Here is a 27,476-nt window from a genome sequence, read left to right as displayed (position 1 = left end):
AGACCAGATCAGCAGCAGCTGAGCAGCACATTTGTACAACAACCACAACTGACAACTCAGCTCTTCATCTCCATCTGCGTAACTACAACATCATTAACAAGGGTCTGAGATGTCTTTTTTGGTCAGAGAAAATTATTTCATGCAGTGTTTGAGTATCTTCTCCAAAATTCTTTGTGTAAAACACATTAAATTTCTATACTTAAAAATGTGCTTATGCTGCCCCCTGGTGGCGCTCTACCATCTATACTTTGGGCCCATCCAATTTCCAATACAAAGTGTAATAACAATGATTCCACACACACACACATACCAATAAATAATGTGACCCTGAGACAATGAATGGCAATAAGCTTTTTATTTAAACATTAAGGCAGTGTCTTTTTTGTTTTTCATTTTTACACTGCTATCCACAAAGCTTGCTGGTGGGCATGTAGAATTTAACCATGTGAATATTTTTTTTTTTTTTGTAATACCAACCTTGAAGCAAGCCACATAAATATTTACATCTCTTCAGTTTTATATACAATCCTTGCTATTATACAGTGGGTTATAATAAAAAAAGAAAAGAAAATCATTATGCACAAAAATTGTTGAACAATGTAATGTTAATCCCCCACCCACCCTTGGACAGTCCAGGGAACACATCAGATATCAACTTTTTAGGCTTGAATGATTATTATGATTTATAATGAAACAGGTGTGTACTGAACACAGAAACAAACAAAAAAAATGGATGTTTGTTAAAACTGCTTTCAGTATATACTTTTAAAAACAACCTATTAGTCTGTCATTAGTTTTAGGGAACAACTGGATATGGCTTAGTCTGTTTACTGTCACATTCTTAAATTTCATCAGTGGATAAATGATAAACACGCAGAGACCAGAGTACAAAGCCTGGCTGTATTTTTTTCTTTGCCTGATGAAATTACAAACCCTCCATCAGTCTGGATAAGAAAAAAACAAATCAGAGCAAAAACATGGCTGAGATGAGATTTCTGCAGGTAAGTAGGATGAAAGAGGGAGAGGAGGTAGTCCTATAACAGTCATTATGTTTGTGTTGTGACAATCCACTGTGATAAAAAAAAGAACAAGAGATAGAGGTGAGGTCTTTTTAAACTACTACGTAAGCTCACTGCCATTGCTTCAGAGTGTTCAGTCGAGGGAAAGAAACCGTCCCTGGTTGCACGAAATCACAAGCTGGAAACATTTCACATACAGAGAGGGCGACCTTTAAAAATACTGCAAGTAAAATGTGAAAACATCAACAAATGTTACAAAAAAAAAAAAAAAAAACTACCAGAATGCTTTCGAATGCCTTTCCCCTCGACTTCCTCTAACCCGTACAAACACAGGATGTGCAATGAAGTACACTTGAATGTATGTCATAGGTCACATAGTGGAGAAAACATTTGATGCAGGCCCAGGTAAGCTGTCCGGGGGATACAGCATTGTTGTTGTTTAGATGATAGAGCTAATGAGTAAAACAGTTCAAAGCTAAGGCTGTGATGGATTTGGAATTAAAGAAAAAAAATGCAGCACACAAAAAAATTGAAAATTAAAGAAAAAGAAGTAAAAAAAGAAAAGAAAAAGGACGTTTCATTTGCTTTTTTTTTTTTGTTTGTTTTCAGATTTCCCTGCATGGACAGTATAAACCCTGGCATTGGGGGCTAAAAGAAAAATTGTGCGTCACTTGGTAACTTCAGTACTGTATATGTAAAATAAATGGCACTTAACACTAGGAATATCTCATAACTGTACAAAATCTGCCTGGATGAGGAGTTGAGTCTCAGGTCCACCACTAGGCAGTAAAAGGTCAGAGGTCAGACCGTCACAACAGCTCCTAGACGGGATTCTGGCAGGCCAGCTGAAGCTGGTGCCGCCATGGACCAAGGTGTAGAAAGATGGCTTTTTTTTTTTTTTTTTTGTCACCTCTTCAATGCGAGCAAACTCCAAGTGATGCTGAGGAATTCACCTTTAAGCAGCTTTAAGGTCGGTCTGCACCTGCTCGAAGCGGCTTATCCGTCGTTCACTAAAATGTGATTGTCGCCTTGAGTGTGGGAGCGCTAAAGAATATCAGTGGCAAGACCAAAAGAAACAGGTAGGTGTTAAAGGATACCTCCACAGCGGGATTTCGATGCTGTTCTTGAGTCCATTTCTCGCCTGCCCCAGGAAACACAGATTCTTAAAAATGCCATTGTGAACAGACTGACAACTAAGTGCTTAATATCCAAAAAACGGTTTCAACAAACACAGACATGGTTAATATAAAAACTGTGAGAAAGTGTCACTTGTCTCAGTGCCATCCATCTGGCAAATCATCTCTCCCCACGTGGATTGCCTGAAGTCAGCAGGCCTTCGCTGTTCTCCAGGACCCTCCCAAATATATGATGACATCAGCAATGAACAGCATGTTTACCCTGTAAACCAATGATATGACCCTCCCACATAACAATCTCTGCCCCCCCTCCCCCCAAACAACCCAAAAAAAAAAAAAAAGATACATCATTGCAGATAAGAGACAACAAATGACACCATCAAAAGTTCACCATCAAAATGTACTAAAGGTCTCAGCTCACGTTCCAAACACAGGACTGGACTGAATTTAAAGAAGAAAAACAAAGAACCAAAACAAGAAAAACAGGATGTCGATTCTCCTCCCGTCCTCTCGCACGTATTCTTGTCGTGGTAGCAGTGCACAGGCCGCCTGCACCTGGAGTTCGCCATGAAGAAACGTGAGGGGGTCCTGGCTGTGTGGGCCGCTGTTCTCAGGTCAGATCCACGCTCATAAATCTGTCTCTAGAACAGCCGTCGCCAGGCTCCTGACCAGACCGACAACACGACCTCAGAGTCCCTTCCACACAAGTGTCAGCACATTAGAGCGGTGCACCCAAAAGGTGCAGGTCAATGCGTCTATATTGATAAGGCCAGTGAGGAAAAGTAGTAAAAATTAAAAAACAAACAAAAAAAAAAGTGATTTGTCCTTTGGAGTAGTCCTGGAGTGAATGCATAACACCTAAGCACAAACATACACAGACGCACACACACACACGGAGCAGCAGTGTTCCAGCTCGTCGGTGTTTGGTGTCTCAGGTGTGGGAAAAGATGACACGGTCCTTGCTTGAGGACAGACGGAGGAAATGCAGAGTGGAATGGTGTGGGTAGGTTTGCAGACGCCTCAGCAGGTGTGTGTATGTGTGTGTACGTGTGTGGCTGCAGCAGCACAGAGGTGGTCGACTGTTCGCGGGGTCCTGTTGTACGGCGGCATTGCGGCTCACTCGCTGTCAGACAGGGTCTCGTACTGAGACATGAGCAGAGGCTTGGGCTCCTCCTCCCAGGAGCGGCCCTGTCCAGGTCCTGACCCTGGGCCCTGGCCCCCCGGCTGGCCGGAGGAGGGGGAGGGAGCGGATGCCATCCCGCTGGGGAAACGCATTATCAGCGGGTTACACGGGAAGGGAGTCGGAGCTGAACCTGCAACAAGCAGAGCGACAGAATTGGTACGATGTGTTTGAGACTGTTTCTCGTTTTCCAGACGACCACTACAACTGGTAACTGTACCACATCAGACGCTGTATACCTGTGGATGAAGGCCGATCCTCCCACATGCGAGTGGTAAGAGGAGTTCGCCTGTTGCAGTCTCCCTCAGAGTGGACTGAGGACACAGAGGACGGTCTCTCCCCCCCTGACAGACCTGGCCCTGGGGACTTGGCTTTGCGCCCATTAGAGCGCCCGCTGCCCTTTGAGGACTTTCCCCCACCTGCAAACACAGGGCGCAGAAGTCTGGTTTTGACCCACAGTGTAACACACTCCTGTGGAAAACATCTCCAGCTCCAGAGCAGCTGATCCTGCTCCGCCTGTTGTCCCGCACTGTGTAAGAACTCACCGAACTACAATAGTTTTTGCAGATGAGTCAAGTGTTGTTTTAATGTGTCATGTGGTTAAATGAAAAAACATAATTCAGTCCTTCACTGTCTCTTGAAATAAGAAATACACCACTAAAAGGCCTTATAGAAGACTTAACTATAAATATATAAATATAAAATATGCTTATTCACATTCTTGCCGAGAGCTAGGTAAGAAGATCTGTTCTGTACCATTCTTATATCTGTCTAGATGAAGCTACAGCCAGGAGCCGATTCGTTTATTTTAGCATAAAGACTTCAGGCGGGGGGGCCTGGCAACAGAAAAGGAGCAAACAAGATAAAGTAAGTGCTCGAGGACGTCGCACCTTGTGAGAAACAGTCCTCAGCACGTCCGTCGGCTATAGGCATGCCAGCAGACATGCCAGAACCCATCGAGTTAGCGGCGTTGGATGGAGAGCGTTCCTCAGACTGATCGTCGTATTTGCCCATCAAGGCCTTTCTTATAATGGCCTCCAGGCCTATTGAGTTACCGGGGGCCTCTGGAGCTGGATGACTGCGGACACTCACAGGTCCTGTGAATGGAGGCAGTGTTAAACAAGTTAGATGGAGGGACGGCAAGTACAAAGAGTGCCATCGTAAGGAGGAAGGAAGGTCATGAAGAAAAAGAGAAAGTGCTGATCCACAGAGCCGCAGCATTAAATGGCATCAATAAGAAAGTAAGAAATGAAAAGATAAAACAGACCAAAAGAGTAGAGAGAAGGAGTGGTGATTCAGTATTGTAAGAAGAGTAGTAAGCACAATCTTAACCATGGACAACATGAGAGGTGTGAACAGAGAGGAGAGCAGAGCAGAGCAGACAAACATCTTCAGTCAGGGAAGGTTCACTGCATTTGTGCTGCATTCGTTTTTATTACATACTGTAGGTTAACAGTGCATTGAGGCCGCCCAGAGGATGACTTGCTCTTAAGACCTCTCCAAGAGTCTGGCGCACGTCTTATTTCATAAATGCCCAAGCAATTTTACTCTCTGTGTCATGTGGGAACACAGGTCAAGTGCATTTCCTGTGTAAACGCCACCTTAGGACCTTGTCAGATTTCTGTATACGCCACCTTTCACCATAGCTCTACTCTGAAAACACACAGAAAGCACTGTTCTCGCCGGCGAGCAGCTGATGCATGTGCTCTGATGCAGACCACAGTCTGCTAAGGCTTTGGACACCAGTATGCTCAAATATAAATCAAACTCTAGTAAGATCCTCCATCTTTCATGGTCATTATCAACTAGACAGACCTCATGATGCATAATGCAAACTGCTGCCATATTTGACCGACTTTGCACATACGCCATAACAGATGAGGTGGAAACAGATTACCTGCAGTTGTAGACGCCGGCATATTGAAGATCTCTGTTCCTGGCTGACCAGCATCTGAGAGTGTGAACAAGATTTCTTTTTAAAGGTCCACTCTCTGTACTGAATCACACGCGAGCTTTTCTACTGAAAACTATTTTTTCGCTCATGCACTCAGGCCTGCGCTGAGGACACACTTACTGAAGTCACCGTCGTTTCCCACCACAGTCATCTTCTTGATCATCTCCTGTTTCTTTGACTTCACGATCGCTGAGGTGTTCTCCGTCAGCTTGCTGAAGAAAGCTGGAGGCTGGGAGGCATTGGGAGGGGAACGGGAGCCCATTCTGTGGGAGGGAAAGGAGAACCACGTTAATACAAACACACACACTAATCAACACTCCTGTGATATTCCTGCTTTGTATGCTTTTAAGTTCAGTAGTTGGCATGTCTGAGCACCATCTGCAAGTTCATTCCAAACACTTAATTTCTGCTGAAATTGCTGAAATTACTTGTAGAGCGACAACAGTGATTCAAACAAATGCTATAATTAAATCATAAATCATCCACCCGTTCACTGCTGCTGGTTGTGGTGGCAGCAGGCTGAACAGTGAAGCCCGTGCGGTTGTGTCAAAAATTATATTTCTCAAAACACATTAAAAAATCACTTTATGCTGGCTCTGTGTTTGTCTGAAGTTGACCGTTCCTTTGATGTCTCCATTCCTCTTGAGCTCCTCGCACAGTTAGCACAGCTCAGAGAGTGAAACGTTGCCTGGCAACGGTAGAGAGAGGCAGCGAAGCAGCAGAGTCAAACGATGTGTGAAGCCAAAACATTTTCACGTTCATCTCTGAGTTTTTTGTTTTTTTTTTCCCAATCAAAACAAAGTTTGTGTTTGTTGAAGCACTAGAAAGATTATCCAGTTTCACTTTGTTTTTATCAGGTATGATTATAGTGTATTTCGAAAGTGGTAACATTAAATAAATTTGTTCAAGGTCAATAAAAGAGAGAGATATATCTGATAGAAAGTACAAGGATGAAGTAAAGACTGGATTTATCCTTATCTTGAAAGTGGATTTCATTTCACTGAACTGAGATAATAAGCTGAACTGAAAGGGAAATGAGGGGATATCCTGCTGCAGTGCAACACTGTCACACAGTCAAACTGTTACACCTTGTATAAACTATGAGTTGAGGAGTGTCTCAGGGTTTTTTTTTTTGTTTTTTTTTTGGAAAAAGGGTCAGATTACCTGACAAAAGGATGAAGAAGATACTGACTTGTTTACAAGAAACAGAAAACGAATTACCTCAAAGGGCAAACAGACACAATAAATAGGTTCCACCTGTTAAACAAAAGTTGTTAAACTAAGAAAATAGAGACGGGTACTCAACTCAATATTCAACTATGAATAACATCCTTAATCTAAATATTGTACAACCTGAAACCCTCCATATACCACATAGTTTGATTATGTTTGGCTTGACTTGACTTTCATGAGACTGCACCCACTGAAGCGAACACAGGCAATAAAATATATTTGCAGTAAGCTCTTTCTGTGGACATCTACAGCAGTGTGAGCTTTTACCCTTGCTCTCCCTGCTCGTTGGGGTAGGAGACCCCTCCCTGGACTTCAGGTTCAGAGCCGGCTCCGGCAGGAGACACTGGCTCAATGCCGTCATTTGAAACACTGACAGGCGATGTCTTGGGCTGAGGAGGAGACCTGGGGAGAACACAGAGACAGACACGTTTACGGCATGATAATCATCAACCCAACTCAGTGAACCCTCGTTTCAATTATAAACATCAGTAACAAAGGGTGAGGGTACATGCAGTAGACAGTGGCCTCTCAATGCATTCAGCAGATATGTCTCTTGGTCCAAAGCGATCCCGTTTGACAGTAAAGACCTACCGGTCTCTGTTGCGTTCTCCACCAAGTCCTTCGGAGTAGCGGGGACCTTGGGCTAACTCCTGTGAGGTGGGTGGGGGCTGGGAGGCACTGGGTGGACGTGTCAAGTCCAGGACAGGAGAACCGTAGCTTTGCTGCTGCTGGCTCTGCCTGGTGTAGTCTTTAGTTATCACCTCCTGTTTACATAAAGACATAACCACGTTGTGAGACATGGGACAACATGTTATTGTATTGTTGTTGTGCTGTTGTTGCCAGTTGTAATGCAGTGGTTGAGCAGTCTTACACTGATGTGCTGTGCCAGGGTGACCACCCTCTGGCTGCCTTTAACACAGGGGGATGGAGGCTGTTGGCCTGGAGACAGTCTCTCCTCAGACGGAGGACGGTACTGTTGAGCTGAGAGTCAAATCCAAAGGACAGGCAGACATGCACACCCACGCACACACAGAGGCAAAAAAAAAAAAAAAAGATCCCATCCACACATGGATAAAAGTTAGTTTCGTGTTTTAGTTCATGGTGACACGATTCAAGGTCTCTAAAATGTGCTCATGAAAACATGCATAATTCAGAAATGTCCGTCCATCCATCAGGACTTATGGTGGATGTGCAATTTAAACATTTCATGTAACACCTGCACATGAAAGCTCAAAGGGCAGGCTCTCCTACAAAAACACTACATGACCATGTGTGTGACAAGCTACCTCAGATCTCTTAATTATTTATAGAGTACTTTTTGCATACAGTCTTAGCAAGACTGGCTTTAACGAGAAATGATGCTAAAACTGACTGGTTTTGCATCAGTGACTCATAAATGAAGAAGTCACAAAGTCACTTTATAACTGAAGACCACCTTTCTGTCACAGATATATAAAAATATATAAAAATAAAGTAGCGCCTTAGAGACAAAGAGGATACAGTTCACTCTATGCTACGAATACAAAACGGTTATGAATACTAATGGTACAAAACTTAACGCAAGACAGACGCGCTCGTGGTGAGCCATAAATTTGTGAAATTACTGCTGAACCACTGTGGGACTCTAGCTTTCTGCTTGTATGCTCTAGAGTGAACTATGAGCCTATTTCAGGGCTGTTTTTCCCTTGTGCGTCATGTCTCCCTTTGTGTTTTCTTACACAACTCTTGCACTACAGTATTTATCTCACGAGAGGATGATGTAAGTTGAGTTTGAGGTGGGACGGGGACAATCCCGGTGAGGATGAGTCCCCCAGAGGGACAGGATGCTGTGGTTTTTGTTGTTAGGTAGCAACGACAGAAGTCACTGTGGGTTCATTCCAACAGGAGCTCACTAAGGCCTGCATTTTCTCTCTGTGGTCCTTCCAATAAGTGTGTGAATGCATGCTGACAGCAAGGTGATGATGTCCTATTACTAAGTCTGTGTAAGTAAGCAATTCTCGTCTGTTTTCAGAAGCATGCTTCCTGATGACTACTGTGTATATACAGGACTTATAGTAACACACACTTGAATTCAGCATGCAGTTGTCACTTGCCCTGTAGTCTTGTGTAAATACAGATGTGACACATTGTTCTACAAGCAGAAAAACGACAAAACAAATTCACATTCCAAATGACGGACAAACTCCCAGAGGCTTGATTGAGAGAGATGTGTTGAGTGTTTGGTGTGTGGGGAAACAAATTAAATTAAAAATAAACTTAAAAAAAAAAAAAAAAAATCAGCATAAATTACAGTGAGCCATAAATAGGAACATGCAGAGATTTGGAGGGCCAGAACCTGTAGTACCCCCCCTCCCCCTGGATGGCTGAAAGTGTCCCCGGTCTCTTCCACATGCCTCCTCCTTCAACATCGTCCTTCTGTGTAGCACCGCTGCTCTCTGGGACCCCAGGGGGGTCAGTTTGGTGGTTGGTAAGGCTTTCAGTGATATTTAATGAAAGGGACTCTCACATCTAATCTATACACAATGTGTTTCAAATAGGTCTGTGAGTATCGACATGAAGGTGTGCCTCATAAGACATGCAGTAGTGAAGTAGAGCCACCGCATATATATAGTCAAAGTGCCTGAATTACAAGCAGTCTCATGTATTGTGGGATATAAAAGTCTCCCGTGGTGCAATGCCTTTTCAAGTGTTTAAAATATTCTTTTCATGCCCACTTGCATGTGGTGAAATATTCTGTTTAAAGTAAGCAGCCGAAGGGGAGGGAGGAGGGGTGCCACGATAAATTCAACTCACATCGTCTACGAAAAGAAAATTAAAAATAAGCAGCAAAGGATGTTCCGCCTTAATGTCCTACCAGCTTTAGCTACCTTAAAATGACACCTTAAAGGACACCTAGGATCTTCTTCATGGAAAAATGAATGCGTTGAGTAGTTTGCTATTAATATTTTAAGCTTATAAACTGTCTCATATATTCATAATTAATTTCAGCCAGTCGGGCCCAATTTGGACAGGCTAGAGGTTTGGTTTTCCAGAGGGCACCCTTGGTGGTCTTTAAGTTTATAAAGAAAAACTCATAATAAAACTGGGAAAAAAAAGTAAAAAATTATAGCATTGAAAGAAAAATATGTAAATGAATTGGGCTGATTTGATAATGCCAACCACCACAGCGTGCAATAGGCCACAGACTGACGGGGGAGGGTCTGGGTGATGAGGGGGACCCTGGGATCCAGAGCGTCTTACCATCAGTGGCGCTGCTGGCAACAAGCGAGCCCGTCTCTGGCATCCCCGTTTCACAAGAAATTTGACGCATAATAATCGCGTTTATGAAGTTGGCCGCAGTCATGGTGGTCTTACCGAGTGCTCGGAGCTCTTGTTCCTGAATGGACATCGGTTTGTTTTGAGTCTTTTCCCTACTAGGTGTACCGCTTTCTCCACGGCCAGGAGGGTTATCCGACTGGGGAGGCAGCTGGTGCTGGGGCCGGCCTGAAGCCGAGGGATAGGAACCTGGGTATATTCCACCTGGGCTGGGGTTGGACAGCTTGGGGTCTGATTTACTGGAGGGTCCGTGCTGGTCCTGCACATGCTTGGGTAGACCTCCCCTGATTTTGCCTCCATCGCGACTCTGCTCTTTGGCTACACTTGAGTCCATGACAGGTGGGTAGGCCTCAGGGGGCACACCCGTCCTTTGAAGGTGGCCAGGGTAACCTTGGTAGCGGGTTGGCCCTGAGGGCATGGACCTGACAGGCCAAACAAAACACACTTAGTAAATAATGATAATCAAAATGTCAATCTTTGCTGTGAATGTTAAGAGAAGTTAGCTTTGCTGTTTACCGTAACACAGATGAGCTGGAGTGTTCGCTGACAGAAAGACTTTTGCCTCCAGTGTTGTGCAGGACACTCGGTCTCTGCTGCACGTTCTCCTGGGTACGAGGTGACACTGGGGAGTGCTGGTGGCTATACGGTTGGGAAGCAGGTCTCACACTGCTGCTGCTACTGCTTGCCAGGCTATGCTCTGTACCTGTGAAGCACAAAACAGACTCATTTAATTTTAAAAAATGCAAAACTCTTTCCTCGAACTGCATTTTTGTTGCTGGTATATGTCTTTACTTTTAACAAAAAAATAAATAAATAAATAAATAAATTGCTCCACACCTGGTCGCCAGATGGGGGCGTGCTCCACATTTCCAAGAGACCCGCCCTTCTCTCTGTCGCGCTCTCGGTCTCTCTCTCTGTCCCGGTCCCTTTCCCTTTCCCGGTCTCTCTCCCGTTCTCTTTCACGATCTCGCTCCCGGTCCCGTTCGCGCTCCCTCTCTCTCTCCCGCTCTCGGTCTCGCTCCCGGTCCCGCTCCCTCTCTCTGTCACGTTCACGGTCTCGTTCGCGCTCGCGCTCTGAAGATGAGGATGTGCCTTGCATCTTGTTCATGTGCGAGGAGCCAACTGTGCAAGAGGAGTAAAGAGAAAAAGAAAAACAATTATGAAAACAATAAGGGCAACATATTTCATCTCTAGGTGAGTTTAGCCGTATGAACTGACTTGTACCTGGTGAGATGGGGGAGGTGGTATAAGGCCTGCCAGGGAAGGTGGTGCTTCCCCCAGGGATGTAGGTGATGCGATCCATTGGGGAGCCGGCTGTCCCTGCAGAGGGAGGGACCAGGACAGGTAAGTGTGGCACCTGAGAAAGATCGATGATCCCTAGGGGACAGAAAGAAGAGAAGGGTAAAGGAAAACCTAATACCTGGTCTTGATGTGTTTTGGTGTGGAGGATAAAAGGTAAATAAAGCATATACTGCTGTCTCATTTTGGTCCATTGTCACTTAGGAATGTAACAGTTTGAGGTTTTGATAGGTAAAATAATAATGCGAGGAAGAATTACCTTTTGAAAAAAGAAATTATAAATCGACTATTAAATTGACACAAAGTAAATGATTGCAACAAAGGCACTAAAATGAGAGAGTACCATCCGATCAGACTGAACAGACTGATTAGATTCTGCTTTGATGAGTGTTTCAAGACAAAATCACTGATGGATGACACAAGACGTGTTCCTGTTAATACTTGCACTTCTGGCTTGTTGTTGTTTGGTTCATTACATTGAAAACCAAACTCACTCACTGCTCCCTCTTTGACTCCAAGTGACAGCAGCTTTTCAGCAACTTGAATGTATTTCAACTTACTGGTATAAAATAGACAAATTGAAGATCAGTGCTGTTGCAAGTTAGATGTATTTGATGCTTTCATTGCTAATTATCTTTAATTGTTGCTTGATGCAGTGCACCAGCTGAGTGCCCACAATTTTAAGGGTCAGACAAGTGCAACATATAGCTTAAGATAAAAATCAGATCCAAGTAACATTAAATACCAAGAATTTACAGCAATGGATTCAGAAAAATATATCTAAAGCCAAATCCATCTAAGTTTACAACCTTTTATAGACCATGATAATGTTATATAGACATCTTTGTGAATGCCTTATATACCAGAGGTGCAGAGTGATATAAAAGGTTAAGTAGGTCACAAACAGCAGTGCAGTTTTTAAATGTTTCACCTGACACACATTTAATAATTCAATGAAATCCAGGCAGCACAAACCCTGCTGCTGCTCAGTAATGGTAAGAGCTCTGAGTAAGCTCCATGTGTAGGCGTATCACACTTAATATGACTCAAACTTGAGTCCTGTGAGGCCCGTTAAGCCTTACCACGTGGGGCTGCAGAGTAGGGCAGAGGAAGGGCCTGGTCTCGTGGTGTCAGGCCCCTCAGCAGGTCTGAGCGCTGGGCGGCCATGGCAGCGGCGGCAGGCCACTGGTGCATCTGCTGGGAGGTGATGTAGTCATTGAGCAGCGTCTGGCGGTTCTCCAGGGCCGCGGTGTCAGGAAAGCCACGGATGAGGTAGGGGTAGGGATGAGGGTACGCTGGATTGGGGGCTAAGTGGCGAGGCAAGTAGTAGGCTGCTGTGGATGAAGAACAGGAAACGTCTGTCATTCATATTGGACTAAATAACCAATCAAAATGATTAAAGGCCACAGAGATGTCTTCACTTATTTTCCCTGATTAGACGCCTTCTCAGGGCTGTCTGGGTGTGCACAGATTGTGCTTGATTGATATCTTCCTCCATTTACTGTTTTGTTTTACCTGTCCGACTGTGTTCAGATCAACAGGACCTCCAGCAAAACACTGCAAAGGACTACTATGGTGTGGTCATGGTGCTATGGCTACTAGCAAGAAGAATACAAACCATAAAGTCCAGTCTGAAGGATTATCAGACACAAAGACACTGGTATTCTACCTAGTATGTGTATTTTCATGTACCTGATTGGCAAATGCAGCGCTTTGCCAGATGCTGATGTACTGTGCTGTGGCAAAAGCTGAGCGACTTCTGTGCCAGCACTAAAGTCTCATTGCAATAAAATGATGTGTTTTTGACAGAAGGCTGCTGCTGGTCTGGACACTTTGGGACAACGTGCTCCTTTATGGTTATTACAGAACATGGATTTTGTTGATCTCATATAACTCTAAGCAAAGCTCCACCAAACCTCAACTGAGAAGAGGTCTCATCAGGTCAGAAAAACTGAAAACACCTGCTGAGAAGGTGTGCCAGGCTTTCAAAAAATTCAAATTGAATTTCAGAGCACAAAGCATGTTCCATGTTTTTTTTTTTCCAGTTTTGGCAGTGGCTTTACCTGGGTCAATAGGGATGCCACGAGGCAGCGCTGTAGGGTCGAAGGCTAAGGGAATTTGACGGTACACGTCCGCAGCTCCGAGACCCTGCAGCAGACGCTCATAGGCCTGCTGATCAGAAACACCAGGGAGCGGTGATTTGGTGGCACTCATCTCCCTGGGGGTCGGTGTGGCTTTACGCTCCTGAGGTGGATTCTTACTGGAACCTGGAGCAAAAACCAAGAAACAAAACAAAGTCATGAGGTGAAGTATGTTGATTTAGGATATTTCACCTCGTGTGGCTATAGGAATGACTTTTTATCAGAAACAAACAAAAACAACTGTCTTGACTGCACAAGATCTACCCACCATCATGCTGCCTCTGGCTTGCCTCCCTAGGCAGTGGGGAGCCACGATGGGAGGGCCCAGGATAAGGGGTCCTTAAGGCGCCTTTGTCGTCGTAGCCCACTGGGCTATGATGAGCCTTGCCTCCCTGCTCTGACCCCAGTGTGAGGGGAGAAGAGCGGGCTATAGGGCTAGCCGTACTGACCACGGCGCTGGGGCGCCCTTTTGGCGCCTCTTCATAGCGGCCCCTCTCACCACGCATCTCCAGGTGGGAAGGTGTGTTGTGGTAGGAACGTGGTGAACTGGCGATGATGGAGCGGACATCATGACGCTTCCCTGAACTGGCTGGCTCCTGCTTCAAGGGTGTTCCCTGAGGAGAAGCACAACAGGAAATAATCAGTTAAGTGTAGAAAGGGCTAAACATTAAAGGTTGGATAGAGTCTGCATGTTAGTGTGTTCATACCTGTGATATGTTGCCTTCCTTGGCAGGCTGTCGGAGCTCCTCTCTGGGAATGAGGTGGATGGAGCGCCCGGGCTCCTTCACAGTGGGCACCATGGCCTCTCTGCTCTTCATTGGGTCAGAAAGCGAACTGGGTCCACGGGGTGGGGAGCTCTCTCTCTTCATCTGCTTAGCCTCCCTCCTGAGGTATCCATCCTGAGGGTCCAGATGACGAGGTATGCCTGAAATCATAAGAATCTATGTAATTTTTCTTCAAACGAGAGTGGGCAGCCTATTTTAATTTAATTTTTTGGGGGGATAATTTAGGCAGAAGTGAGCTGAGAAACGAAGATCCAGACAGCACAGACACGAACAAAGGTTTTGAGCAGCTTCATCCACTGCTGTCTCTGGGCAAGATCAGACAGGATGGTTATCTGACTAGACTTCTATCAGACAGATAAACACCAATACCAACATGAAAGCACTTATGCCAGTGGGTGAGTTCTGATAATCTGGCACAATCTGTTTCTTGAAAGGTAAAAAAAAAAAAAAAGCAAAAGAAAAAGCTATCTTTCTCTGAAGCTTTGCTGAGTGAGCACTGAGTGTGAAAGCTGAGGAAGTGAGAAAACAAAGAGAGAGCACCTCCAGGACAAAAACAGACAATGCAAACAGAGACAACAGACAATATTAAAACAACCGTCTCTTGCAAAGCAGATAAATTTAAATACAATTCCAAGATTTAATGCAATATCTTTAAGACTTTTCTCAGACTTATTGTGTCACTTTGATCTGCTGTGCTATGTTATCCACCCTACCTTGTGAGATGGAGCCACGGATGTGATGAGCATCCTTGTAAGGTGCGTGGTGTGGACTGTCCCTATCATGAGGCATGGCTCGACCAATCAGACCTGGGGAAAAGGGGAAGGATTAGTGTGATTCAAGACCACAGCAACCATGATTTCATCAATAATTAAGAGGTGAATGTGATAAAACAAGGGTCAAACATGATCACATCAAGTAGCATTTTGTGAGAACGGCAGAGGATTAAGTGGACTTTTCTCATACCTTCACAGTTGGCCGCAGACAGCGAATCCCTCATAGGCAATCCTCTAGAGATGCCTCCCTCCATAGCATCATAAGGACGCTTCAGGCCTAGAATTTCCCCAGGCTGCCCAGGGCCTCTGCCCTCATCTTTAGGGGTCTGAGAGGCAGAGCCTACAAAAGACAAAGATGCATGATTATGCAAAATGAAAGCAACAGTTGGCCTTGACATAAAGCATACTGCAGCCGAACTGAAGTACTCACGGTCATATGTGAGAATGTGTCCGCTGATGCCCTCATAGACAACCTGGCCTTTAGACAGTGCCTCCTCCCGCTCCCTCTCAGCTCGGCTGGCACTGTCCTCTGTGATAAGACGGGTTATGGTTCCCTTATACAGCACATCAGCCGGTGTCCCCTGTGGTGAAGAGTAGAAAAATGAGACCTCAGGTTTTCAGCGTGCAGCAGTAGCTGATCTCAAGAAAAAGTCCAAATCTTATTTTGACTTTTCTAAGACAAATTGTAGCACGGACCTACAAGAGACGGCCTTGACTACCAGCAGGAGCCATTTACAAGCATCATTTCAGTCAAACTTGACAGTTTTCACAACCACCTTTACATGCCAAAGTCACATTACAAAAAGAAAAACAAAATCTAGCCTCATTGTCAGTAAACCAACTTGAACTTGTCTCCTCAGGCAGCACCAGGATACATAGCCCTCCCAACAGGCTCCTCTTTTCTAGCTTACTGCAAAGAGCTGCTATAGCAACGGGAACAGCAATGCACACGATCAAGTCAGGCACAGGTAACAGGCACCACTGGATGTATACTATGAAATATTCAACAGCGTTAATGCGATTACACTGTATAGTCAATTCTGTTATATAGCCTAACACTGTGCTATATATCTATATTAGATAGTATGTTATATAGATATATAACACAGGTACATAACAGTCTGTTACATAGCTACATAACACAGCTATATAACAGACTGTTATATAGCTATTACTCAATAGAATACTTAACTATTCTCTGTTATAAAGACCCCTAACAAACTTAGTTTAGAAAACAGCTTCGAAGGGATGTTAATAAATCACAGTGCAGGTCAATAATCCTCACTGATACAGTTATGGTACAGACAGAGCGTGTGAGTGATTAGGAAACACTTTGTTTTTCTTTCTCTGTCCTTTTCAGGACTGTTGAACTGGATGTAATTAGAGAAACAGTGAGCTGTTAATTTGACTGTCATGCACATTGAACATTGTGTAACATACAAAACGTGTATTCTGTTTCTTGATTTGTTTTTGCCTTCAACACAAAACACAAAACAAACACCGCTTTGAAAAACAGAATAGTACTCCCCGAAGAAGTGGAGGTGCAACCACTTGGCAACAGCAGATGACAACGGGCAGCTTTGTTAAAACCTTTGAGTCACATCACTCGTACCCTGAGTATGAGTCATATTTCTACACTACTTGGTGAAGAGATGATTGCGGGGGTGGATTGTTTAGTAGGAGACACAGTAGTGCCTGAGATCGCATTTCTTGTCTGTTGACTGCAGCTTTTCCAAGAAGACGCCGCTGAATGTTGGGGGCCGGATAAGTAGGCTGGGCTGTGATGGGGTTTCGGAGGGGGTTTTCGTTTACAGGATCAGATGGCACTGACCACAGCAGTCCTCGCCTACTCCTTAAGAAAGTGCACCATTGCCATATCTGGGTGCTTACAAACACAGCTATCAATGCATCAGCAAGACGAACAAACAAATGAGCTGTCCCTTTACAACAGCACTGATTATACTTTATCGCATTCACCTTTTCCTTACTAATCTGTCACGGTGGATTAACAGCCCCCTCTGCACGGCTCTGTCTTGTATGGCAGTGGGATGTGATATTACAGTGGGCATATCAATGACTGGGTTTAGCCAGCATCTAGAGTTAATAGATAAATAAGATAGGGAACAGATGCGGTACAGTGTGTACCTGTTGCCAGGGCGACAGGGCCACTCAGAGCCTTGGTTATGTCACAGCAGCAGGGAAATCCAGCAGCCACAGCACTTGGCCAGCCTCATGACCTCTCAACAGATCTGCTGTTCTCTCTTTCATCATAAGTACACAAATCAAAGCCCAGTAAGACGAGGGCTGCTAAGTTTGACAGCAGTGGCTGCTAAACGGTATGGGCAGGTGCCAAGTGATGGCAGTGATATGGGCAAAATTAGTATTAACCACAGGAAGGAGGGGGAGGGGTAATTAAAGATGATGAGTGTGGGTTGATTATGTACCAGCCATATAAGCTGCTACTATCATGAACCTTGACACAGTTCAACATAGTGCCAGTTTCAGTTCATCAATTACACCCATCAGTCTCTGGACAAAGCAACTCATTAACCTGAGTGCTCTGCTCCTGCACAGTGATCTAACAGGAAACACTGGGCTAAATATAATTTTATATAGAACAACAAGTCTCTCCTAAACCTACATAAAGGCTCATTTCCTGTGTTTCATTTTTAAACTGACTTATTTAATGCATTTCAGATGTTCAGAGGTTCTCTAAATAAAGGGGAAGAGAGCTGTTTGCCAGTTATCTGTCGTAATGCAATGTTCAAACTTGAACACTGTCAGCAGAATATTCTTAACGCACTCACATCAGGGTTGCCACACCCAACGCAGTGATGACAAACTGCACATATGGGAGGTTCTGTTACACACTGAGAGTACAACCATAGTGGTAGGGCACTATTTGTAGATTACACCAGTTTTCCACCATTCAGCTTTGTTAGGTAGAAAAATTTAAGTATGATAAGCAGAAAGAGAGGAAAAAAAAACTTGAGGACATTCCTGATACCAGCTTTAAAAAGGACCAAGGACCTAGACTCACAGTATTTTGCTGGTCTGAGCTCACCTGAGTAATGGAGCCCCCTCGGTAGGAGATAGAGGAATCTGGATGCATTCTGGTCCCTGGGATGCCCTTAGTTATACTGCCCCCCTGAACAGCTGGAATAGAAGCTGTAAAAATAGTAAGAAAGACACTTCTGTCAGTATAAGCCAAAGTGTGAAATAGTATTAAGAGTAGTTAAAGTGGAAAACAAGCATTGGGAATTAAAGTTTGCAAAAAAAAAGAAAGAAAAAAAAAAAAGAAAAAAAAAGAAAGAAAAGAAGGGCAAGGAGGCAAGATATGAAAAGAAGCTTGTGAGTAGAGCAGCAAAACCAAAGCAAATGCTATAGGTTGTTTTTAATCACTGTTATGTGACTTATATCATTCTAATTTATTCTGTAACTGGTGATGTTAAAGTCAAAACACAGTTTTGCAAATTCATTTTAAAAATGGAAAACTGAAGTGTTGAGGCACCACTGGCAGTAATTACAGCTTTGAATCTCCTGGAGTATATGTGTGGCAACGTTGCACACATGGATTTAAGCAGTTTCTCCCATTGTTCACATGCTCTCGAGCTCTGTCAGATTAGATGAGCTTCGGTGAACTCAACTCTGCACCAACTTTCAATTGAGATTTTAAGTCTAGCCTGGGTCACTCGAACACTCGTCCCAAAGTCACTCCTGTGTGGTCCTTGCTGTGTGCCTCAGGTCACTGTCATGCTGAGGAGGTAAATCTTTTCAGCATGACAGTGCTCGGCAAAACATGTGGAATGGCTTTGTTATTCAAGCGTGTGTGGCATCTTGATTGATGGCAAAAAAGTCTGTGATGCAACAAAACTTGGAAAAAGTGAGTCTGAATATTTGCGCCGGTACCATTCTTTACCTACTGAACTGCACAGGACAAGGAAAAATGTAAAAGCAAAGCACCAATACTAGTTTATTATACGTGGAAATGAAAGAGAAGGAAAGATGAGCCACCCACCACGTCCAGAAGCACTATCATGAGGTGTCCCCTGTGTCGACAGGTTGTCAGCTTGGGAGGACGAGCTGCGAGGGGACAACTGTTCCTGCTTTACCACAGGGAAAGGACCTGCAGCATGGTGTGTGACAGTTTGGGAAAAGAAACGAATGGACAGAAAGACAATAATGAGACAGACCATATTCAATGCTGCTGCGATAGATGATCAGGCTTAATGGCAACATACAGAAGAGAGAAACTCAAAGTGCACTAGACCCTCTATACAGTTCTACTCACCCACTTTCCTCTGATCCATCCAAGGCATGGGGGGCATCTTCCCATGGTCCAACCCATGAGCTGGGCTGTGCAACTGCACTGGGGTGCCCTGAACAATTGATCACAATGGTGATGCCATGTCTTTACAGAATATTTCATATAGTGAATATTTAAATATACTAAGTGTATATTAAAAATAATGTCTGTGAGCCAACTACTCAAACTCTCATGGTTTTATTTGTGTGGTGCTATACCTGTGTAATGGAGCCCCCTGGCTTGGTGGAGGAAATGAGAGGTGGTGGCTCTGGCATCGTGAGGGGTCTCACTGCTCCTAGCCTACCACTGTCCTGTGGCAGACTGGGGAGTGAAGGGTGGCCTGCTTGCTGGAACGCTGGAAGGCAGGAGACATTATGAGCTTGAGATCTGATTTTTGGCAGAGGCTTTCTAGGGTTTGATAGCATCATGAAGCAGGTTTTTTTTTTCCAAAGCTAATATTTAAAAATTAAGTTAATATTAAAATTTAGGCCTTTTAAGAATATAAGAGGCAGGACAGGAGAGAGAAGAGTGCTCACAGTTGAATTGGAGCAAGCTCTGGTCGTGACTGATCTTAGCCATGTCTCGTGGGGACATGGGGTATGGGGAGAGAACTGCGCGACCCATGTTGGAGGTCCTTAGATCATCAGGGCCCAGTGCCTGCTTCTTGGCTTCACCATGTGGAGAGAAAGCCCGGGACTTTTCTGAAACAGCAACGACACACAAACACAGTCAAGACCAAAACACAGCACTCAACTAGACCTCCACTTATCCAAGAAGCTGTCCTTTTGCCACTGCTAGTTCACTGTTGTCAATACCATTTTGACACTCATCGTTATGAGCGAATAGGACGCCTCACGCTACCTCCCAGCCAAGGTGACACACCACTGAATTAACTGAGCTAACATACACAACAACCCACAGCTAATATTTATTATACACAATAAAATCCAGCAGAGGAGGTGACTGCACTGTAGTGTGCTAAAGGTGCAATTAGAAAGGAATAGGGGGAGAGGGCAAGGGGTGAACCTACTTAATCCCTGCAGGAGGGTCAGTAACCACCTCTCGTTGCCTTCCAGTTCTGAAGGGACACAAACACACCACAGATCATCGCATCCTCACAGAATTTATATTGCTGTGTCCTACAAACATACCTTAAACTATGTTTACTACTTTTACCACATGATGTGAATTTAGCATTCACATGCAGAGAAATGCTAATAAATACTAGCTGGGATGTAGCTTGAAGATATATCCACACCTGCTTGTGTGGCAGGTGTAAAGAGATTCTGAAGTCTTTTTCTTTTCTAAAACATCATGAAAAAGCGTGTGCCCAGTTGGTTATAAAAGACCCGTCTTTGTCTGGACTGCTGCTAAAAGTCTTAACACTGTGCTCTCAGAGATTCACATTCCACAAACTCACAGTAAGTGCACTGAACTAGACTATATTCCCTTCTGGGTCAGTAGCAATACCAGATCATTTATCAGTTCCCTCTCCACGAGTGTCCCAGAAACACTTGAATACCCTAAACACTAGAGAACACAGACTCAAGGTTAGAGCATGTAGCACGGACCAACTAAGTAAAACTAGATCAAATGCAACTAAAACTCATTTATAGTGCTAATCTGGTTTCCATAAAACCATTTATCCCATATATTCTAAAACTGACAATTTCAGCAATGTGCCATGTTATACAGACATACACTCTGAAGTACAGTGAGACTAAGGATCATAGAGAAATAAAGTAATGGGATGGGAAAACAGACAACGTTTAATATGGAACAAATGCTGGAAATTGTGAGAGGGGTTCCTACATTTGTAACTTCAGCTGCTAAATTAGTTTATTGGCAATAAAAGTAGTTTCTTTGTAATGATGGAGGTGTTCGTACCATCCTTGTCGCTGGTGGAGGGACTGCGTGGACGAACGCGAGGGCTGCTGCTGTGAAGAGCCTCCCTGTCTCTGTCTGTCTGTGGGGTGTAAGGTTGCTGTTTGCCTGGCTGGCCTGAAAGCTGCTGCTGCTGCTGTTGTTGCTGCTGCTGCTGCTGTTTGACCTCCTGGGAGGACTCCCCATGAGCCATGGTGATCTGCTGCTGGTACAGTGCCAGGGCATGGGGGGGCAGCACTGTCTTGCCACTCCCACTCCGCTGACTGCCCTGCATGGAGGCCTCTGGCATCTACACACAGGATGAGAGGTAAAGAAAAAAAAAGGTTACATACACACCACACACATAAAACAAGCCCAGCCCTACCTGGGGTTTCACATATGGTTAGCCACATACAGCATCTGACAAACATGATAGCTAAAGACATCTCTTGTTTCTTGGTAAGTTAAAGTTTCCCTGGCATCTCATTTCTTCTTCACAAAGCAATCTACCCCATCATCCTCCATCTGGCCGGCTTATCTTATACAAATAAGACTCAACAATTTCACCTGTTACACTGTTATCTCTGTAAGCAGAGTGACAAGGATAGTGTCAATACTACTGTACTGGTAGAGTGTGTGTTACAAAACACTGCTTGGGTCAGAGACATCTTCCAAGGCTGGAGAAGCTGAGATGCTATTCACCTAAATGTTGTGTGATGTGCGAGAAAACATAAAAAAAAAAAGCACAATGAAACACACAAAAACTAGTGACTCACAATAGGCGGTATAGCAGCAGCCCTCTGTTTGAGCTGTTTCAGGTCCATGGGCTTCTGTAGTGGGGAGGATATGACCCCATCATGAGCGTAGTTCAGTAGGCTTGGTCTTGGAGAAGTCATTCTACACACACAGACACACAAATAAGTGAGTGGGAGTGAAGAGGAGGCTGAGGGTAGAGGGTAGGTTATCTTCTATTAAGTGTTTCTGTCAACTGATGTTGTACCGCACCACTTCAGTATGGCCAAAAATTGCCTTCTGTTATTTGCTTTGCCCACTTGAACCCCAAATCCAATAATTAATTAGAAAATGCTCAGAAGAGGAAAAAATAAAACACAAAAAAGCAGAGGTTTTGACGGTGTTTTTATCCCACACGCCTGCCGACCCATTCCCCCCAGGATTCACAGGCACCTTCACAGATCCTCACACACTGAACAAAGTATTTAAGTATTCAAATGTTTGGGGAAGGCAGACATTTATGGGATATGTGTGTGTGTGTGTGTGTGTGTGTGTGTGTGTGTGTGTGTGAGTGAGATGGATGCAGGATGTGTGTTGACAGAGCCTCACTGTGGAAAAGAATTGCAAGTAAAAATCCATATCCATGTCTCGCACATCTGTCGAAAGCACACAGCATTCTCTGAATCACAGACGGACACACACTTTGATGCACAACAACACAAGAGTGTGTAGACACACACGCACGCATTCACTCACGTACTCATGCACACACACACACACACTCACTCCCTTTGTTTGCTTTGGCAGAGAGGGCAGCGTTTCCCTCGGCTCTGCCAGTACATGCAGTCTGCTGTCATGGAAAAAATTGAACAAATACCGTGCAAACAAAAGTAATCACTCCTCCCACGCACTTTGACACCCATTTCTTGTGGCCTCATTCACAGACAGCCACACATATATATATATATGGTAAATATATTTTCTCATTCATACAAAGTGCAAGTAAAATCTCTGGTTGATAGAGCAACCTGTGCTATACACACAAGTGGCTTGCCAAATACGGCTTCACTGCCGTACAGTGTAGCTAGGCAACTAATAACACTTCAAAACCCTCGCTGCTTTATTTTCTGATGTCTGCTGTGGCAGACCAGAGAAGTAGGACGCCTAGAAAACCACTGCTCAAAAACCAGAGGCCCTTTGACACTAATCATCTTAACCAGGCTCGATGATTTCACTGATAAAACCAAACAAAGAAATAGTATAACATTTCTAATTTCAATGAATGGGAAATACATTTCTAATTTTCACTATTATCTCTTGCTAAAAGCTCTTACCTGTTCTTATCTGTGTTGTCTGTCTCCTCCACTTCATCAGCGCTGCAAGTTGCACTAGAGTCACTGTCCCCATGGGAGCCTGTTTTGGCCCCTTGGTCCTTCTTGGAGCTCTTGGCGGAGCTTTTGACTTCCTCCGTCTCTGCTGTAGGAGGTTTTTTATCGGTGGCATCACTGGGTGGTGCTGGCTGCAGCTGCTCTTTGCTGGGCTCCCCTGTCTCAGTCTTTATCTCCTGCTTGATGGCTGAGTCTGCATCTTCCTTGACTGGAGGTTTTTCATCCCCTGCCTGGCCCATGTCTGCCCCGGCCCCCTCCTTGTCCCCGGCGTTGGAGCCGGCCTTCGACCTGCCTGAGCCCTCCTCCTTAACCTTGCTGTCCTCGGATGAGTGTGGCGAGGGCAAGCTCTCTGTGTCAGAGCTGTTGTTGGCTCCACCTGGCAGGGACAGCGCACAAAAGGGAAACACAGATCAGAAGGCGAGATTGGGCTCATACTATAAATCACGTCATATCTCCTTGTCCTTTTCTCCCCCATATTTTTCCCCATCTCTTTCTCCTAAGCCAGATTCTTCACAGTGCCAGTCTTCTGCCTAATCAGGTTTCACCGTACAATGAGGAACACAAAACCATTGGGATGATGGATGAAATCCCCCAGGGCTTCAGTGCTACACGGTATACTTCTATCAACAGACAACAGGAGGATTTTCAGGTTACTTTTATGATTGTCACTGCAGAACGTGATTCTTCAAGCTAATAGGGAGCTAGTCAAACAGTTTTGCTGTTACATGATACTATATACACTCAGTGACCACTTTATTAGGTGTCCCTGTACAATCTAATGCAATCTAATATGACAGATCGCCCATAAATTCTACCTTTATAATGATGCTAATGTTTGTTTGACTGACACTGTGAGAGAGATATCAATTTAATAATACGTGTATTATTGAGACTGCTGTTTGCAGTGGTGTTGAACCTGACTGAAATATAATAAAGTCCAGAACACCACCACATATGACGGCCTCAGTAATAAACAGAAGGAAGTTTTAGCATCATGACTTGGATTACATTTGCATTCAAATGTAAAAGTGTTCTGGAAAAGAGCTTATGTATTAACTTACTACCTATAGACCCTCATTATGTATAAGTATGATGTTAATCATCTTACAGAATTAAATGCTGATGCACAGAACCATTTTATAATCAATTTATACTTTACAGCTGTAAAAATACTGTAAATTGAGACCGCATCCAATTTTAAACTGTAAAAGATTCATAATGTTTCTTGCGTGGTGTACCTTCTCCATCTTCAGGGGCCTCCTCTTCATTGCCGCTGGCTCCTGAACCCTCCATCTCCTCTTCCTCTGCTGCATATGGGGCGCTGGCCTCCTCATTCTGCAGGGCTTTGCCCCTACGGCGGGCCTTTCGTTCCTTCTCCTGAGTTGAAACAAAAAACGCACTACATGAAACCAGCCCACAGGATCTTCGGAAAACAAAAAAGCCTGAATGACTTCACACTATCAGTATAATGTACTACAGTATAACATAGTGCAAATATGACTCAGAAACTTTCCCTGTGCTTACCGATTTCATTTTATGCTGCTGCAGAATCTCATCCAGTTTCTGCCTCTTCTTGTAGTTGAAGTAGAAGTTCTTGCACTGTGACACGGTTTTTGATCCCACCATCTTGGCGATGGCGGACCAATTCCTACCATACTGGAGAAGGCCTGGAATTAACAGATGGACAGGCAGAGGGATTAGGACAGGACAAGAAAAAAGACAGACAGACAAAGATGACATGTAGCCTTGCATGGCTACTTCCCCACTTCGTATCAAATGATTTTCTCTATGAAGCTGTAAAAAAGTGATGTAAGCTGTGCAAAGTGCAGGACCCTAAATTTAATGGTTATTAAGGTTTCTATACCACACAAAATATTTCCAACCACAAGCTCTTTGAATGCACAGCATGGTCTCGCTATGGTAAAGCATCAGTCACACGCATCTGTCTCTATATAGATGTCAAAACTATAGCACAGCCTAGTTGTTTACTTCACACTGCAATACAAACAGTCGCACACTCTCTGCAACCGCATAGCTCAAGAAGTTACACTTCCTAAACAGAGACCAACTGCAGAGATAGAGTAAGAGCGAGGGGAGTGGTGGTGTGGTGGCTGACCTGTCAGTCACACCAGTGACATCAGTAACTCTCCCCACTGGGGTCACTCTGTGTCATATTCTAACTGACTTTGATGTGACCCAGTTCCAAGAAACCCTGGTCTTTTACCCAGTCAACCACATGATTGTGCCTTACACAAGAGTCTACAGGCACCCGCTGGGCCAGAGCTGTGATAGATCAACCTGTCATGAAACACACACACACACACACACACACACACAGACCCACAAACACAAACACACACAAACTTGTACTTCTATCTTCACGAGGACGCTCACTGACATAATGCATTCCCTTGCCCCTAAGCTTGTCCTTAAGCATCTCAACTAAATGCCTAACCTGAACCCTAAAACCACTTCTCAAACAGCCCGTTGAAGGTGTGTTAGAAAGTGAGGAGCGGCCAAAATGTTCTCACTTCCCCAAAATGTCCTCACTCTATAACTGAAACCGGTCTTCACAATGTATAGCGACACAAGTATTTACACACAAACAAAGTCGCTTAGAGTATGTGTGCTAAAAGAAGACATGTAGAGAGAGGAGTCAATGTGTAAGTGCAAGTGAATGAGAAAGACAGATAGCATATAATTTGCTGTGGCATCCACCCCACCAGCACCCCTCCTCCTCACTCCCCACTCCGGTCTGCTGTTAGCTAAAGGCAGCTCATTAAGAGTGTGTGTTGTAAGAGGCTTAAGCTTACACTACCCACTTGTTTCCTGTGCCAGCCTGACAGGTCCTGGCAACAGGACAGCCTCTCAAAAGGTTGTGTGGGGGAAGGGGGGGGGGATTAACAGGCACAGAGCCAACACCTCCTAGGATAACCTTGGACATGGGTTCAGAGGTCTCTGCATCTCATCGCTTAATGGAGGCAGTAGGACAACAAGCACAACTTCCAGCCAAAGGAGAGGAAAGGACAGCTGTTTACAACCCTGTCATTTCAACTGTTGTATTAATCACAGAGAATGACCGTGACACCAACAGTTTATTGAATGATGCTAGTAATAAGTAATAGCTGCAATAAAAGCTGGTCTATTAGTTGTTTACATGTTTAATTTCCAGGATATTATCCAAAGGGCCGTATTTATTTAACGTGTACAGGGATACTCAGGGGCAAACAAGATATGAAGATAAATAGAAACATGTCACCCCAAATATGATAAAGTACCAAGAAAATTGTCTACACCATAGCTCCTCAGTTCAATCCATCCCATTCAAAGAAAATTTATTATATTTATCCCTGCACTGACATGAGTAAAATACTACCTCTGTCACACATACCTACTGATATAAAAAAAACTTTTGCACCTAGAAAGCTGTGCATCACCCAGCAAAAATGTGATAAGATGAATAATATTCACAGTCATGCTGAGAATTTATTAATGCCAGTATAAAAAGAACTACCATAACAAGCAAAGGTGATCTTCAAGTCTGATCTGATGGTGTCTAAAAGCTGCTGCGTACCTACAACCTGTCAAGTGTTAAAGTGTAAGAGGTTTTTCAGCTGAAATATTCATCGCTGCCGCTAAAGGCATTGCTGGGAGAGCTTCTCCACGAAAGAAAAGAAAAGAAGAACAGTTGGCCTGACTCGCTCCAAGAGGACTGAGACACGTGACCGACACCTATCAACCTTTTTACAGTCGTCTCACAAGGGGGAGGGAGGGGGGCAGTTAGACACACTCCAACCTGCCAGAGTACACACAAACATACACGTGCTCAAGATAAAAAAAAGACACAAACAGTGGCATAATATCACAGTATCACAATTACTTTGCTGCACACACTGAACTTGAAGCAATAACGATGCCATTCGTTTACTAAAAGTCAAAGGTCACTTTGTTATGACCTCTAACTACAGCCAGTTTATTCCACTGTAAGCACGTACTCAAAGCACAATCCCAAGCAGCTCTGGTTGACTCAGGGCCTTAGTTGCTGGAGCAACACACATGGAACAAACATCCAATCAGCAGCAGGAATACTGAAGCAGGTGGTAGCCTCACATCCAATCAGGACACTGTACTCCCGTTAGCTCCTCCCAGAGAAAGTCCAATCAACACCTGGGGCAGCTAGAAAGTGGTTGTTCCTGTCTGTCACATGCCTGTCACTCTAGCCGTCGTCTCGTGGCCCTGCTGTGGATAACACTATCAGACAGTCTGATCTCCGGAGGGCCAGCCGGGAAGCTCTTCGGGGCTGGGCCTTCCGATCCAGAGCAGAGGAGATGAAAACAGCTCAGTCTCGGCGC

The 27,476-nt window shown here is 44.3% G+C and overlaps 1 protein-coding gene across 3 annotated transcripts in view; it reads right to left on the bottom strand.

Moving 5' to 3' along the window:
• Window positions 1–340: 340 nt before the first annotated feature.
• The window catches only part of ncor2 (nuclear receptor corepressor 2), an 83,072-nt gene continuing 55,936 nt past the window's right edge, over window positions 341–27,476 (bottom strand). Inside the window, exons 18-47 of one of the 3 annotated variants that reach the window (XM_041041457.1) lie at window positions 24,649–24,791; window positions 24,363–24,501; window positions 23,071–23,500; window positions 21,781–21,901; window positions 21,029–21,314; window positions 20,172–20,219; window positions 19,678–19,842; window positions 19,360–19,496; window positions 19,127–19,214; window positions 18,854–18,961; window positions 17,900–18,003; window positions 15,266–15,416; window positions 15,026–15,175; window positions 14,776–14,868; window positions 13,985–14,202; window positions 13,546–13,891; window positions 13,200–13,403; window positions 12,219–12,470; window positions 11,062–11,214; window positions 10,675–10,959; window positions 10,354–10,540; window positions 9,877–10,259; window positions 7,394–7,503; window positions 7,114–7,286; window positions 6,790–6,924; window positions 5,410–5,552; window positions 5,233–5,286; window positions 4,226–4,432; window positions 3,575–3,754; window positions 341–3,468 (exon numbers count right to left, since the gene is read on the bottom strand). In XM_041041457.1, coding sequence (XP_040897391.1) covers window positions 3,272–3,468; window positions 3,575–3,754; window positions 4,226–4,432; window positions 5,233–5,286; window positions 5,410–5,552; window positions 6,790–6,924; window positions 7,114–7,286; window positions 7,394–7,503; window positions 9,877–10,259; window positions 10,354–10,540; window positions 10,675–10,959; window positions 11,062–11,214; window positions 12,219–12,470; window positions 13,200–13,403; window positions 13,546–13,891; window positions 13,985–14,202; window positions 14,776–14,868; window positions 15,026–15,175; window positions 15,266–15,416; window positions 17,900–18,003; window positions 18,854–18,961; window positions 19,127–19,214; window positions 19,360–19,496; window positions 19,678–19,842; window positions 20,172–20,219; window positions 21,029–21,314; window positions 21,781–21,901; window positions 23,071–23,500; window positions 24,363–24,501; window positions 24,649–24,791 — 5,390 coding nt within the window. In that variant the 3' untranslated portion in view covers window positions 341–3,271. The remainder of the gene's footprint in view (window positions 3,469–3,574; window positions 3,755–4,225; window positions 4,433–5,232; window positions 5,287–5,409; window positions 5,553–6,789; window positions 6,925–7,113; window positions 7,287–7,393; window positions 7,504–9,876; window positions 10,260–10,353; window positions 10,541–10,674; window positions 10,960–11,061; window positions 11,215–12,218; window positions 12,471–13,199; window positions 13,404–13,545; window positions 13,892–13,984; window positions 14,203–14,775; window positions 14,869–15,025; window positions 15,176–15,265; window positions 15,417–17,899; window positions 18,004–18,853; window positions 18,962–19,126; window positions 19,215–19,359; window positions 19,497–19,677; window positions 19,843–20,171; window positions 20,220–21,028; window positions 21,315–21,780; window positions 21,902–23,070; window positions 23,501–24,362; window positions 24,502–24,648; window positions 24,792–27,476) is intronic. The other 2 variants (XM_041041458.1, XM_041041459.1) reach the window with 2 other exon arrangements.

The sequence above is a fragment of the Toxotes jaculatrix genome, chromosome 7 (genome assembly GCF_017976425.1).
Source record: "Toxotes jaculatrix isolate fToxJac2 chromosome 7, fToxJac2.pri, whole genome shotgun sequence".
Taxonomy (NCBI): Eukaryota; Metazoa; Chordata; class Actinopteri; family Toxotidae; genus Toxotes; species Toxotes jaculatrix.
Note: the sequence above shows the minus strand (reverse complement) of the source record. Positions and strands in the feature narration are given on the sequence as shown.